The sequence below is a fragment of the Cetorhinus maximus genome, chromosome 6 (genome assembly GCF_964194155.1).
Source record: "Cetorhinus maximus chromosome 6, sCetMax3.hap1.1, whole genome shotgun sequence".
NCBI lineage: Eukaryota > Metazoa > Chordata > Chondrichthyes > Lamniformes > Cetorhinidae > Cetorhinus > Cetorhinus maximus.
In genome coordinates this window covers 112,800,341-112,815,128 of record NC_135884.1, presented here as the reverse complement: position 1 = coordinate 112,815,128, position 14,788 = coordinate 112,800,341, and the positions used below count along the sequence as shown (strand labels likewise).

The following is a 14,788-nucleotide window of genomic DNA, read 5'->3' as shown; positions in this document are numbered from 1 at the left end:
AGGGCAGTTCTATTGTTGTGGTCTCCTTAGAAACCGATAACTTCTAAAAAGAGATTCAAACTTCCAGTTAATAGCTGACAGAAAGCGACGACAAGGTTTCACATTTTAAGATGTTTACTGTAACAAAAAGCTAAAAGCTTTATTGACTAAACACTATCGTTGTAGGCAACTTATACTTTAAACCACGGAACAGAATTTCCCTCTTATTTTTACCATAACCTAAAAACAACAAACTTCACAGGTTATATGCTACACTGTCCTTCAAATATACATTCAGTGCTCCTGAAATCAGGTCAAAATGATTCTTAGCTCCTGGGGGTTTACTTCTGTTATTTTCCTTTCTCAGCTTGGTAACTTCTAACCCCAGAACTATCCTTCACGATGAGAGTATTACTGGAGATCCTCCTACAGTGCAAAGTACGCAAATCTTCTATCCTCATTTTAACTCCCCATGAATTTGGTCATTTCAATTAGAGTGCAAACTTCCACCCATATTCCAGAGCGGTGAACCATAGAGACATTTGGCCTCTAGCTGCTCGCTCTCTCCCCCCCACTCTGGCAAACTAACTATGGCTGAGAGTTTTCAAGGAAATTTTAGAAATCCTTCCCCTCTCAAAGTCCATTGCTATACTACGTGAATCACTTGGGCCTTGCATCCAGGTGGAATTGCAGATTAACTATCCTTGAGAGCATAACGCTCTCATATCTTGGAACTAATTAGAAACATAGAAAATAGGAGGAGTAGTTCATTCAACCCTTCAAGCCTGCTGCACCATTTAATGTGATCATGACTGATCTACTACGTCAACACCATACTTCCACCCTCTCCCCATACCCCTTGACGCCTTTAGAGTCTAGAAATCTATCTATTCCCTTCTTAAATATATTCAGTGACTTGGCCTCCACAGCCCTCAGTGGTAGCGAATTCCACAGGTTCACCGCCCTCTGAGTGAAGAAGTTTCTCCTCATCACAGTCCTAAAAGGCCTATCCCATATCCTGAGACAGTGACATCTTGCTCTAGGCTCCCCAGCCAGAAGGAACATCATCCCTACATCCAGTCTGTCTTGCCCTGTCCGAATTTTATATGTTTCAATAAGGTCCTCTCTTCTAAACTCCAGTGAATGCAGGCCTAGTCGACCCAATCTCTCCTCATACGACAATCCTGCCATCCCAGGGATCAGTCTGGTGAACCTTTGCTGCACTTCTTCTATGGCAAGTATATCCTCTCTTAGGTAAGGAGACCAAAACTGCACACAATACTCCAGGTGTGGTCTCACCAAAGCTCACAGCTGCAGTAAGGCATCCTTGCTCCTACACTCAAATCCTCTTGCAATGAAGGCCAACATACTATTTGTCTTCCTAACTGCTTGCTGCACCTGCATGTTTACTTTCAGTGACTGGTGTACAAGGACACCCAGGTCCCTCTGTGCATCAACATTTCTCAATCGATCACAATTTAAATAATACTCTGCCATTCTACTTTTTCTACCAAAGTGGATAACTTCACACTTATCCACATTATACTGCATCTGCCATGCTATTTGCCTACTCGTTCAACTTGTCTAAATAGCCTTGAAGCCTCTTAACACCCTCCTCACCACTCACATTCCCACCTAGTTTTACGTCGTCAGCAACCTTGGAAATATTACATTTGGTTCCCTCATCCAAGTCATTGATATATATTGCGAATAGCTGGGGCCCAAGCACTGATCCGTGAGGTACCCCACTAGTCACTCTGAAAAAGACCCATTTATTCCTACTCTCTGTTTCCTGTGTGCTAACCGAATTCTCAGTCCATGACATGTGCTTTCATATTGTCCCACATAAGAGGTTAGTGTACTTTCTGAAAATTCAAATACACCACATCCACAGGTTCTCCCCCATCTATTCTGCTAGTTACGTCCTCAAAAAACTCCAGTAGGTTTGTCAAACATGATTTTCCTTTCATAATTTTGTCCAATCCCATTGAGAATTTAAGTGTCCTGTTATCACATCCTGTATAATTTTCCCTACTACTGATCTTAAGCCAATTGGTCTTACTTTCCTGTTTTCTCCCTCCCTCCTTTTTTTAAATAGTGGGGTCACAATTGCCACCCTCCAATCTGCCGGGATTGTTCCAGAATTTATAGAATTTTGGAAGATGACAACCAAATGTACAGTTTGAAGCACAATTGTTTATAACCCATCATTCTCAATATTTTTCTGGAACTACAGAGACTCACAGGCTGCTGCCATTGCCTCCAAGTGTAAATACCTTGCACGTTCTTCCCAGTAAAACAATCTTTTATCTCTCAACAATCAAAACAGCCAGGCTTGCTGAGAGGCAGATTTCAGAGCAGGTCACATGACCCCTTCATTTTACCTTAAAATTTAAAGCCGCAAAACACAACCTCATAATTGGAACACAACGCCAAACTGAATAACACATAGGATCATTGAATGACTACAACAGAGAAGGAGGTAATTCAGCCTGTCATTTCTCTGCTGGCTCTCTAAGAGCAACTTATCTAGTCCCACTTCTTAGCCTTTTCCCTGTAGCCCTGCAATTTTTCTTCAGGCAATTATCCAGTTCCCTTTTGATAGGCATGGTTGGATCCGCCTCCATCACACTCTCAAACAGTGCACTCTAGATCCTAACCACACAGTGTAAAAAAGGTTTTCCTCATGTCACCGTTGTTTCTTTTGCCAACAACCTTAAATTGGCTTCCTCTGGTTTTTGACCTCTCCATCAACAAGAACGGATCCTCCCTATCTACTCTGACCCTAAATAATTTTGAACATTTCTATAAAATCTCCTTTTCACCCTCTCTTCTCCAAAAAGACCAGCCCCAGCTTTTCCAATCTATCCACATAGCTGAAGTCCCTCATCCCAGAAACCGTTCTCATGAATCTTTTCTACACCCTCTCTAATGCCTTCACATCCCCATGACCACTACCACCTAGAAGGACAAGGGCTGCAGGTAAATGGGAACACCACCACCTGAAGGTTCCCCTCCAAGTAACCCACCATCCTGACTTGGAAGTATATCGCCATTCCTTCAACGTCGCTGGGTCGAAATCCTGGAACTCCCTTCCTAACAGCACTGTGGGTGTACCTACACCACATGAACTGCAGCGGTTCAAGAAGGCAGCTCACCACCACCTTCTCAAGGGCAACTAGGGATGGGCAAAAACTGCTGGCCCAAGACGCCCACATCCCATGAATGAATAAAAAAGAAATCCTACCTAAAGTATGGTGCCCAGAATCTGACACAATACTCCAATCAAGTCTAAACCAGGTCTTATACAAATTCATCCTACCTTCCTTGTTTTTGTACTCTGCCCAGTTTATAAAATCCAGGATTCCATATGTCTTATTAACCACTTTCTCAAACTTCCCTGTCACCTTCAATGATTAGTGCACTTATCCTCCAGGTCCCTCTGCTCCTGCACAGCCTTTCAAATTATTCCCTTTATTTTATATTGCCTCTCCTTGTTCTTCCTACAAAAATGAATCATTTCACACTTCTCTACATTTAAATTTCATCTGTCTCTTGTCCACTCATTCTACCAGCCTATGTCTTCTTGAAGTTTATCACGATACTTCCAAGTTTTGTGTCATCCACAAATTTTGAAATCATGCCCTGTACACCAAAGACTAGATTATTTACATAGATCAAGAAAAATAGTATTAGCACCAACCCCAAGGGAACCCCATTAAGTATCTTCCTCTAGTCTGAAAAACAACCATTCACCACTACTTTTTGTTTCCTGTCATTCAGCCAACTTTATATCTATGCTGTCACCATCCCTTTTATTCCATCAGCATCAACTTTGCTGACACACCTGTTATGTGGCACTTTATTACATGCCTTTTGGAAATCCATGTACACCACATCAACCACATGACCCTCATCAACTTTGTGTTACCGGATCAAAAAGAACTAATGTTTTGCCCTCAACAAATTTGTGCTGGCTTTCCTTAATTAATTCATATTTGCCTAAGTGACTGTGAATGTTGTCCCGAATTATCATTTCTAAAAGCTGTCCCATCACTATGATTGAACTGTAGTTGCTGGACAATATCCTTACACCCTTTTATGAGCCAAGGTTTAACATTTGTAATTCTCCAGTCCTCTGGCACCACCTCTATATCTAAGAAGGATTAGAAGATTACGGCCAGTGCTTTTGCAATTTCCATCCTTACTTCTCTTAGTACCCTTGGATGCATCTCATCCGGCCTTGATGATGTATCAACTTTAAGTACATCCAGGCAATCCAACAGCTCCTCTTTTATCAATATTTTTGTCCATCCAATGTCTCTGCTACCTCCTCTTTCACTATGACTTGGGAGCATCTTCTGCCTTGGTAAAGACAGATGCAAGTACTCATTTAGTATCTTAGCCATGCCTCCTGCCTCCATGCCTTTTTGGTCTCTAAGTGGCCCCATTTCTCCTTTTAACACCCTATATTTATGCCTGTAGAAGACTTCTGGATTCTCTTTTATGTTAGCTGACAGACTCTTCTCATACTCTCTCTCTTTACTTTTCTTATTTCTTTCCTCACTTCCCCTCTTAATTTTCTATATGCAGACTGGTTTTTAAATGCATACCTGACAAAGTCTCAAATTCCTGGTTGGCTGCTAGTTTTTCACTACAAGACAGCAAGCTTCATACTGGAGGTTCCGATTAGCACTGCCAAACCAAATCTTGCATTGCTCGTGCTTTTAAGTTACCCGAGCTTGTTGAGGTCTGCCAGCCAGTTCTTTGTTGCACGCATTCAACAACTTATATTTATATATATTATCTTTAATATAATGAAACACCTCTTCACAGGAACATTATAAAACAAAATATGACACTGAGCCTCAGAAAGAGAGCTTAGCTCAAATGATCAAAGAGCGGTGTTTTAAGGAGTGTCCTAAAGGAAGAAAGCAAGCTAAAGAGGCGGAGAGATGTAGAGAGGTTATTCCAAAGCTTGGGGCCTTGGCAACTGAAGACACGTTACAATGTTGGAGCAATTAAAATTGCAGATGCAAAGGAGGCCAGAATTAGAGGAGCACAGATATTTCGGAGGGGCTGGAGGAGAGTACAGAGTTGGGAGGGGCAAGGCCATGAAGGGATTTGAAAACAAGGATGAGAATTGCAAAACAAAAATTTTGCTTGACTGGGAGCCAATGTAGGTCAGCAAGCAGAGAGGTGATAAGGGAACAGCATTTGCTGCAAGTAAAGACACAGACAGTAGAGCTTTGTATGACCTCAAGTTTACAGAGGGTAGAATGTTGGAGACCAACCAGGAGTGCACTGGAATAGTCAAGTCTAGAGGTAACCAAGGCATTAAGTGAGGATTTCAGTAGATGAGCCGAGGCCAGGGCCTAGTTACAGAGGTGGAAGTGAGGGGGTGTTAGCAATGGCACGAGTATGAGGTTAAAAGCTCATCTCAGGATCAAATGTGACAGCAAGGTTGCAAACAGAATGGCTACTTCAAGGCTGTTGCCAGTGAAAGGGATAAAGTCAGCAGCTAAGGAACAGTTTGTTTGGAGTGGGGATCACTGGAGTGGGGATCAAATGCAATGGTTTCAGTCTTCCCAAAGTTCAAATGGAGAAGTTTCTGCTCATCAGTATTGGATGTCAGATAAGCAACAATGGAGGAGTCAAAAGAAGTGATGGTGAGGTAGATGGGCATCATCAGCATCAATGTGAAAGCTAACGCTGTGCCTTCAGATGATGTCACTGAAGGGCAGCATGTAGATGAGGAATAGGCAGGAGACAAGGATTTATCCTTGGGGGACACCAGAGGTAACAATGCAAGAGCAGGAAGAGAAGCTATTGCAAGTAATTCTCTGGCTACGATTAGATAGATAAGAATGGAACCAGGTGAGAACGGTCCCAACACAGTTGGACAACAGTGGAGGGGTGGAGAAGGATCGTGTGGTCAGCTCAATGCAAATTCTGACTAGACATTCTCTCTAGTTCGAAAGCAAACAAGGCAGTTAGAGACCATTAGTGATCACAAAATAAGAATGCACTTCGTGACACTGCAATTTATCACTACATTGTAACCTCTCCAGTCAGGAATGCTTGGGACAAAATAGTTTCTGGATTTTGGAATTTTCTGGATTACAAAATGATTTTAGAATACTAAGCCACAAGTGTGTGAACCAGCAAACACCACAGATATAAATATTTACCTGAAACATAAAGTGATAAAACATTATAAAGCAGTAATAAAAATTGTTTTACTTATCCAAATACTGTATTTCCCATGTTTCGCTCCCAAAGTAATGCACTAAAATGATGCTGTGAGTTGCTTGGGTCTGCTCAAAAAATTTCTGCACATCTAGTGATTCCAAACAATGATTTTTGGACTGGAGAGGTTACAACGTACAACAATAAATCGCATTTATATAGCACCTTAATGCAGAAAAGGCTCCCATGGCACTACGCAGAAACATGATTGACATAAAATCGAAGGAGGATTTTTTGGGAGGGGAAACCAAGACAAAGTTATAAGGAGAAAAGGGAGAAATGCAGAGGTTTCAGGAGGGAATTTCAGACAGCTTAGGTCCGAGACAGCTGGAGGCTCAGCAGTTAATGGTAGGGCAAAAGGAATGAGAGATAGAGAGACCAGAATTGGAAGAACACAGATTTGCAAGAGGGTTTTAATACTGGGAGAGGTTGCAGAATTAGAGAGGATTGAAGCCATGAAGGGATCTTGGGCGAGTATGAGAATTTTAAACTGGGTGCACTGGGCATCTGGGAACCACTGCAAGTCAGCAAGCACCAGTGCGATGGGCTCGTAGAACTTGCTGCAGTTCAGGATACAAGCAACAACAAAAAAAAAGGATTGAGAATGGGAATCAATCAGGAGAGCCCTAGAATGATCGAGTTTAGGGATGACAACATCTAGGATGAGGGTTTCGAAAGAAAATGGTCAGGGGTCAGAAATGGAAATACGAAGTCTTTGTGATGCACAAGATATGAGGTTGGAAACTCAACTTAGGGCCCAGTTGAATATATACTTGATCAAAAGCAAAAGTCCAGAACGCGTGACTGGAAGTTAGCTTTCCAGTATAACACAGCATGCAAAGCATCAAACTGTAAGAGGGCAGGAAATCAGTGGCAACGGAAGAGAGTTGTAGGAGGGCCAAAGGCGATGGCTTTGCTCTTTCCAGCGTTTAACTGGATAAAACTGCACTTCAACGACCGGATGCTGGGCGAGCAGGCTGATAACAGTGGTGGTGAAGGAATAACGGGAGGTGATGGAGAAAAAGAGCTCGGTGTTAACAGCCATATGTATGGGATTTGATGCTACATTTTTGGCTCATGGCAGCAACTGTCAGCACATAAATGAGGAAAAGATGAGGGCCCAGAATAGATCTATGATCGGCTACAGGGGTAACAACAGGAAGAGCAGCTACTGCTGGAGATGTTACAATTGATTAGCTAAGAGTGGAGCCAAGTGACAGCAATGCCACAATGCCAGCTAGGAATAAAGAAGGCATTGGAGGAGGATGGTGTTAGAAATCAGCAATATTCTTAGCATATACATGTATATATACGTTTAAATAGGTAAAGGAACAGGTTAGTGATAGTGTAATCAACATCGGCTGCAAAGAGGTAGAGTTGGCTGAGGAGGGATAGCACATTGGAAATCATTATTACTTTTATTAGGGGCAAATCAGTGCTCTGGCAGGGTGGAAACCTTATTTGAAAAATTCAAAGACGGAGTTGCTGGACAGATGGGCATGTGTTCAAGGACTCTGAAGAGAGGTTGGAGATGGGCAGTAGTTTGCAAGGATAGGGGGGTGGAGGGTGGGTTTTTTGAGGCAGTAAAAATGGAAGTTTTGAAAGGGAGGATACAGTATCCGAGGACAAGGAACAATTTTAGTATCAGCCAGCACTGGGTCTTGGAGAGTAAGTTGGGTGGTCAATAGTTTAGTGGGAATGGGATAACAAGAACATGAGATGGTTTTTATGGCAAGATCAGTTCAGAGATGGGGGGGGAAAAAATAAGAATTTAGAAAAAGACACGGGTTTGGGGCTAAGGCAAAGGTTTACCTTGGGAAAGTTTAGCTTGTAGTAGTTTTGCTTCATATGGTTGAGATGTGGCGATAGTTGACTAAACCAGTGCTGAGACTGATAATGAGAAGCCATACCAGGTGGAAGAGCAAGAGTTTTATTGTGGCGTCAAACAAAGGTGAATAAGAGATTCAGTAGGTCAACAGCTGCAAAAGTATTAAGATAATTGGATTAGATAGTTGGGAGTGCAGTTGAGTGACTAAAGGAGAGTTTTTTTCCCAGGGAAGATGTAGGAAGCACTGAGTTGGAAGGGGTAAAAAGGATGTGATTGTTAAGGGATGGATTAAAGAAATGATTACAATGGCCCTGTCAGTGATTGAGACAATGAGACGATGGAGGTCACATAAGATGGCAAGGTTGAAGAGCTGGCATGAATATGGAAAGGAGAGTCTGTGTGCAGGGAAAGGTAAGAGTGGACAAGAGGGAAATGGAATCAGAGGGTAAAAGGAACGATGAGTTAAGACAGAGATTGAAAGCACCATGGATGAAAAGTCTTTCAATACTAAGAGAGCAAGAGTGACAATGACTCAATTGGACATTCAGAGTAGAACTAGGGGAAGTAGTAGAGGGGCAGCAACTGGTGATGTGCTGGGAGAGACGAAGGAGGTAGCAGTGGATGGGGAAAGCAGGGTGGGAAGGAGGTTAGCATGGTTTTCCCCAGTGCACGCTGTACAAGAGAGCAAGATGAGAGTTGAGGGTTGATGCTCACAAGGAAATAACAACTGGTGCCTTGATTGTGCCTTCAGAAAATGCCCCGAGGCAAACGGGTAGCTGAGAGCATATAAAAAAGGGATTCAAGCTAGGTACAGCAGGAAGACAGTCAAATAATTAACGGGTTTGTATAGGGATTAGGGGAGCAAAGTACCCAAGACAGGGGGCATGAAGTTTCACAACTGACTGATAATAAGGGGAGGAGATAGGAGAGGAGAGCCTAAAAGAGGTCAAGAGGGAAAAAAGAGAGATAGATACAATGATCTCGGGTCCTGTGCAACAATCAATATGCGTCAATGAATGGTCACAAAGGCAAGGCAAAGATTAAGATAGAAGAAATGTCTTTTACTACATCCTAATTCTTGGCGATCACTCCTTTAAATTCATCTCCTCTTGTTTAGCATACTCCTATGGGAGTCACATTGCTCAGCACCTGATCCACCAAGAGGATACTTTAAGAGGAAATACTTTTTTTTTTAAATTGCATTATTTCTGAAAGTTTATGCTTTGTTAGAAATCAGCAAAAACTATGCTGCCAGAGGGTCCACTTTCATCTGGACATTATACTAATCAGGGAAATCAGAATCTCACACAGTCCTGGTCATGAATCGCAAAGCAACATACATAAAAAGTTCAGAACCACCAGCCTTGATTGAAGGTACTTCCCCCAGAGTTTTGTTCTCTTTTAATAATGAGTCTCATAATCACCAGTATGTCACAAATGTCAAGGGCTGCAACACCAAAGAGAGATGACAAATTCGCTCAAGGGTCTAATTTTTACATAACATAAATTTAAGATCCATGTGCATAACGCAGCTGCCAATTATCAAAAAGATCCATATATGAATCATTTCACATAGATCTCCCTCCAACCTCACACAGACCATCTCTGACTTTTGCTGACTAAGCTAGTAGACCTGGGACTGCCTGAATCATTTAGTTGGAGCCAAGACTTGTTGGCCTTCATAAGGCGCTTGGAGTGCATTTATACTGAATTGCAATGGGTAGCTACAGAATTGATTGCAGCCAGTCAATATCTGGTGCAGACCCAAACTATCACATCTATGAGAAGGCTGTGCATCCAGCAGTTAAATTTCAATATCTTGAAAAATGGGCAGGAGCACCTACACTCTCAAAACATTTAAGGCTAAGTGTGCAGGAGCTTCAAGGAAGCATGAAAATTTTTAAACACGCGGACATCGCACTGGAGCTTTACCCCATGCAATGTGAATTGACCCCTCCGGGAGTGTCTCGGACTGTGTCCTTATTGAAGTACACACAAACCACATATTTCATCTGATTCCAGAATACAAACCTGATACCAACTGTACTCTCCTGGTACCAGAAGTATTATTTCAGGGTGATGTCTCATTGTATGGGACCAGTCCAGATGCAAATAACAGAATTAAGATGTACAGTATGTTATTACAATATACCTGTACATTTTTATATCACTACTGCAATAAAAGAGTTCATTTGAATATTTCATTTATTTCATTTAAGTATACAATTTCACTGTCCTATATTGGAGTTATTAAATCAGTGATATCACAAATAAAATATTTTGCAAGCTATGTTTTGCACTGGTCTAAGATTATGGAATGCTTTCAAATATGTACAAAAGCTGTCAAATAAGGTAATGCTATTTTAACCATTGATTAAAGGACTGTAACCTTATTGAAATTCAAAGGTTTATAAATCTATGTTAATGTTCAGTGAAATATATTCCAATGATCTTGTGGACCAAAGACATAAATTTAACCCTTCAGCAATTACATTAAGTAGACACACGTTACACATGAAAAATATCAGTGAACACAATGCAAATAATCTCATCTCAGAATCTAAACAACTGTAAAACATTCAACATCCAGACTGGTGGGTTATACAGTCACCCGAACATTTCAATAAAATTGCTTTCTAATTCAGACCCCAAATCTTTATATATTTCACTTAGCCTTTGATTAGATTATATAATAAACTTGCACTTTCTTAAATCTCTTGATGAAGGTATCCAATGCATCCCATTCATGCATTATCAATGACAAATATGTTACACAAAGTCCTAATTCAGGGCAAATATCGCTATACTTTCATTTACGTTGGATCAAAATCCTGGAATTCCCTACCCAACACCATCATGGGAACACCATCTCCACACAAACTGCAGTGGTCCAAGAAGACTGTGGCCCACAACAACCTTCTGAGGGCAACTTGGGATGGGCAACAAATGTGCCTTGGCCAGCATCACTCACATCCCATAAACAAACAACAGAAAAAGGAGTAGGGAACTATTATCAGCTAAATTTTCCATTTGCAGTAATGAGGAGTCACGCATGCCAACAGCAACATACTGGAAAATTACAGGCAGTGTCTGCAATTTTCCATCTCTTGAAATCAGTAGATGGAAAAATCATGGGAACAATATAGTGAACTTAAGATATTCTCATTTGAAGAGTTTGGATGGTGGTTATGAATTACCCAACTGTCCATTTTGCTTTTACAGCTCAGGAGCACATGTCTAGGCTGGCAACTTACTTTGAAATTACATCCAGTGGTTCTTGCAAAGATTCTAAATGCCTTACATAGAAGATATAAATAGGATGGGAGGCGATTACATCTGTGCGTGAGGGGTATTGGAGGCTAATTTCAACTGTTGATCTGCTTGGTGGTTAATTATTACATGTGGGTAGAGTATCCATAATCCCGATACAGTGTGCAAGTGACACAGCTGGGGGCAGTAGCTAGGGCAAGGGAAGCTGCACAGGTGTAGTGTGTCCAGAGTGTTATAACCGATTTCAAGTGGACAGCCATCCCCACCTGGACTGCCATGTGCTGGGTCCGTTTTATTTTCAAATATTTAAATTCAACCGTCCTTCCAGCGCGAGTGCGGAATGGTTACGCCCCTTTTTAAAAAAAAATTCGAGAAAACAAACACACGACCAGGATTCTACAACCACGAACGTGCAGCAGCACCTGAGCTTCGCGCCTCGAGCCCCGCCCAAGCCGCGTGCCCGCCTGCTCATCGCCACACCGCCCCTCTTGTTGGTGGGCAGTTGGCCGCGCGCACGCGCGCGCTCGTTCCGCTCTCCGCGCCGCCTCCAGGCTCGAGCCTCCGCCTACTGGGCGCCAGCGGAGAGGAGCGCGTCGCACGCGCGGAAAAGTCCGTTCCTGCAACCGTTCCCGCTTTTTTTTTTGAAGAAAAAGACATTAAAAATTTTTTCAAAAGCGTCATGGAGAGGCTCACCTTTAACAGCCCGAGGCTTAGACTGTTTGCGCCTGGACATGTCCAGTCCTTCACTCTGCTGGAAGAATCTGCTCTCTCTGGGCGCCGCTGTCCGGGGCAGTGACTGGAGCTCCAAACATCAATCTTTTGCTCCGTGCTCTTTCCTTTCTCTCTCCCTCCTCCTGCCCGTTGCAATGCGGCAACTTCAACCTCTCGGAGTGGACTACGTGTGACGTCTCCTTCCTACTTTTTTTTTTGTTCGCGGTGGTGCTAAAACTAGATTTCAGTCAAGTGATTTTTCAAAAAAAAATTCCCCTCCTATTTTTCCTCTTCTCTCCCAACACACACCAACTTCTTTGCAACTGGTGGATTTGGATGCGGGATCTAACCAGCCCACACGAAGACAAGAAGTGATTATTTACAGAGGGGGGGGGGGGGGAGGAGGAGGGGGCTTCCTATTTTTCTTCAATAAACTCGATTTTAAAAAAAATGTGCCGCTGCCCCTTTTTTTTTCTATTGTTGCACGAAATCCACTTGCATTAACCTCCACCTTCCTTCCGAGCAAATTCTCTCCCCCCCTCCCCCCCCCTTCCCAACTCAGCGGCGACCTCAAGGACTAAAATTCTCAGCAACAATTAAACGGGGAGGGGGAGGAGGGAAAGAGTGAAAACAAAACAAAAAACCCGTCAATTTGACGCTTAACTCTGTACAACAACAAACTTGGCGTTATTTTTTGACGAGGAGGGAGGTGGTGGTGGTAAAGGGAGAGTAGTAGGGGGGGGGGGGGGATCACCTGTTTAGCCAGAAATCTAAAGAGGGTGCGAGGCGCCCCTTGTTTTTCCTGCCAGGAGAGTGTCCCGATCCTCCTCCGTTAGTCGCACACATAGAAATAGAGGGGCTGTCTGTCCGGGCTGTCCGAGTGTGCGGGAGATGTTCACCGGGGTGCCGGCGAGCGGGACGAGGTTGGTGCCATGACCGCCGTCCGGCTGGCCGGCTCGGCAGCAGAGCCAGCTCTTTGTGCTGCTGCTGCTGGAAGCGGAGCTGGCTGCTGAGGAACTGCGTTAGCGCGCAGTGCAGACACATAATAAGCTGGGAAATTCAAGTAAGGCCCAAACCCATCAGGACCTCTCCACGGGGGAGCTTTCCCGCAGGGAGACGCGCCACACGTAATCACGGAGGAAATCGCTGTCCAAGTGCAGAGCACGCATGGTGAATAATGAAAAAATCCTGAGTGCTCGATCGTGCCAAAAGCATGGAGCCCTGGACAAGCCTGGAGCGGACTGCAACACACAATGAATACTCTCCTTCATTCTGCCTCCTCTCTCACTGAGAGATGTGTCTAAAGTACCGCAAACACCTCAAATGCAAATTAAGCTTTCTGAAATCTGCACCCTTTCTATCGGCTTCATCAAAAAAAAAATCTTATTTTTAAAAAAAAAATCATATGTGCCACATGCTTACTCAGAACGGAGCAACTGCATCAAACTCATACAGAGCTCCCGAAAGAAACTAATTAGTTTCGCACAGCACTGAGACAAACATTACGGGGAAAGGGCGTCAGTTGTTTTAAGCATATGCAACTTAACGGTCTTCCATAAACTCCATAGTTTTATGCGGGAACGGCGATTCTGAATTGCTACACTGAGTCACGTTAATATTTAAGAAAATGTGCGAAAATTGAACAGAAAGCGACCCCCTCCCCAAAAAAATATTGATATTCAAAACGGTAATGGCAGTGAAAGGCGCCAGACTCTTGTCCATTTAAGCAAGTCGCTCCAGCTGAACCACAAACTGCTTTAATGTTGCCATTACTGTACATCTCCTTTGATTCGCAGAAGCAATCTCGCAGTCACAGTTTTTAATAACCTAATTCCTACCGAACAATGGAAATTCTTTAGCTTCCAGCACGTAACTCCCTGCAGGGCACAGTGAATTTCAAAAATATCCGTAATGATACGGTGGAATTAAAAGGGTATTAGTGTTAGTAATTCGTTTACATCTAATTATAAACTGATGGAATTATGCCTATGTGGCTAACAAATATAATCGGTTTGAATTTATTTATGTGAATATGTGTGTGTGCTGAGACGTGGTTAGACCACCTCTGTGTGATTTTAAATACAATTTTGAGGTAAGAGTTGGGGGGGGGTCTGTAACAGATGAGCAAAAGACAGGCTGGAAACCTGGGCTGTAAATCGAAATGCCATCACTTTTTTAATATAATAAATTGGGGAAATTAATAACAGAATTTTGCCTATGATTAGCTTCATATGTTATCTGTTTATCTGGCATAAATGACACGAGTGAATCTGAAACCAATTCGAGAGTGACATCAAGAAATGGAGTAAGTCATAAAATTGTTTTTCTTTTTAATTTAGTGATTCTATAATCTGATTTTTTTTTCCAAGGGCTAATGCAGAGAGCTGTAAATAGTTTTTATTCTTGCATCCTGTGCAATGTCGAGCTGAATGGTTGTACCTTTCCCTACTACACACTGCCTGTTGTCTGGCCAGGTAACTTGCGCCCTCTTCTGGAGCTCACTCTAAACTTTGCAATTGTTCTGCTCCTGTAAAAACATTCAAAATTAGTTAAATGCTGTTGGACATACAGATAAATTGTTTTAAAACACCAAATATTTGTTTTTGTTTGAGTACGTCTTTAAAAAATAGGAACCCCGCCCCTTACCACCACCACCAAAAACACACCAGACTTTCGGAGGGTCATTTTCTTTTACTGGTTGTCTATCAATAGCAATATTGCAAAATCCTACCTGGAGAAAGATCTAAAGTT

The 14,788-nt window shown here is 42.6% G+C and overlaps 1 protein-coding gene across 3 annotated transcripts in view; it reads right to left on the bottom strand.

Annotated features, from left to right (window-relative positions):
• Nucleotides 1–12,358, bottom strand: part of znf423 (zinc finger protein 423) — a 355,907-nt gene extending 343,549 nt beyond the window's left edge. For all 3 annotated transcript variants that reach the window (XM_078544305.1, XM_078544307.1, XM_078544306.1), the window contains exon 1: nt 12,020–12,358. In XM_078544305.1, coding sequence (XP_078400431.1) covers nt 12,020–12,059 — 40 coding nt within the window. In that variant the 5' untranslated portion in view covers nt 12,060–12,358. The remainder of the gene's footprint in view (nt 1–12,019) is intronic.
• Between the last annotated feature and the right edge of the window lie 2,430 nt (nt 12,359–14,788).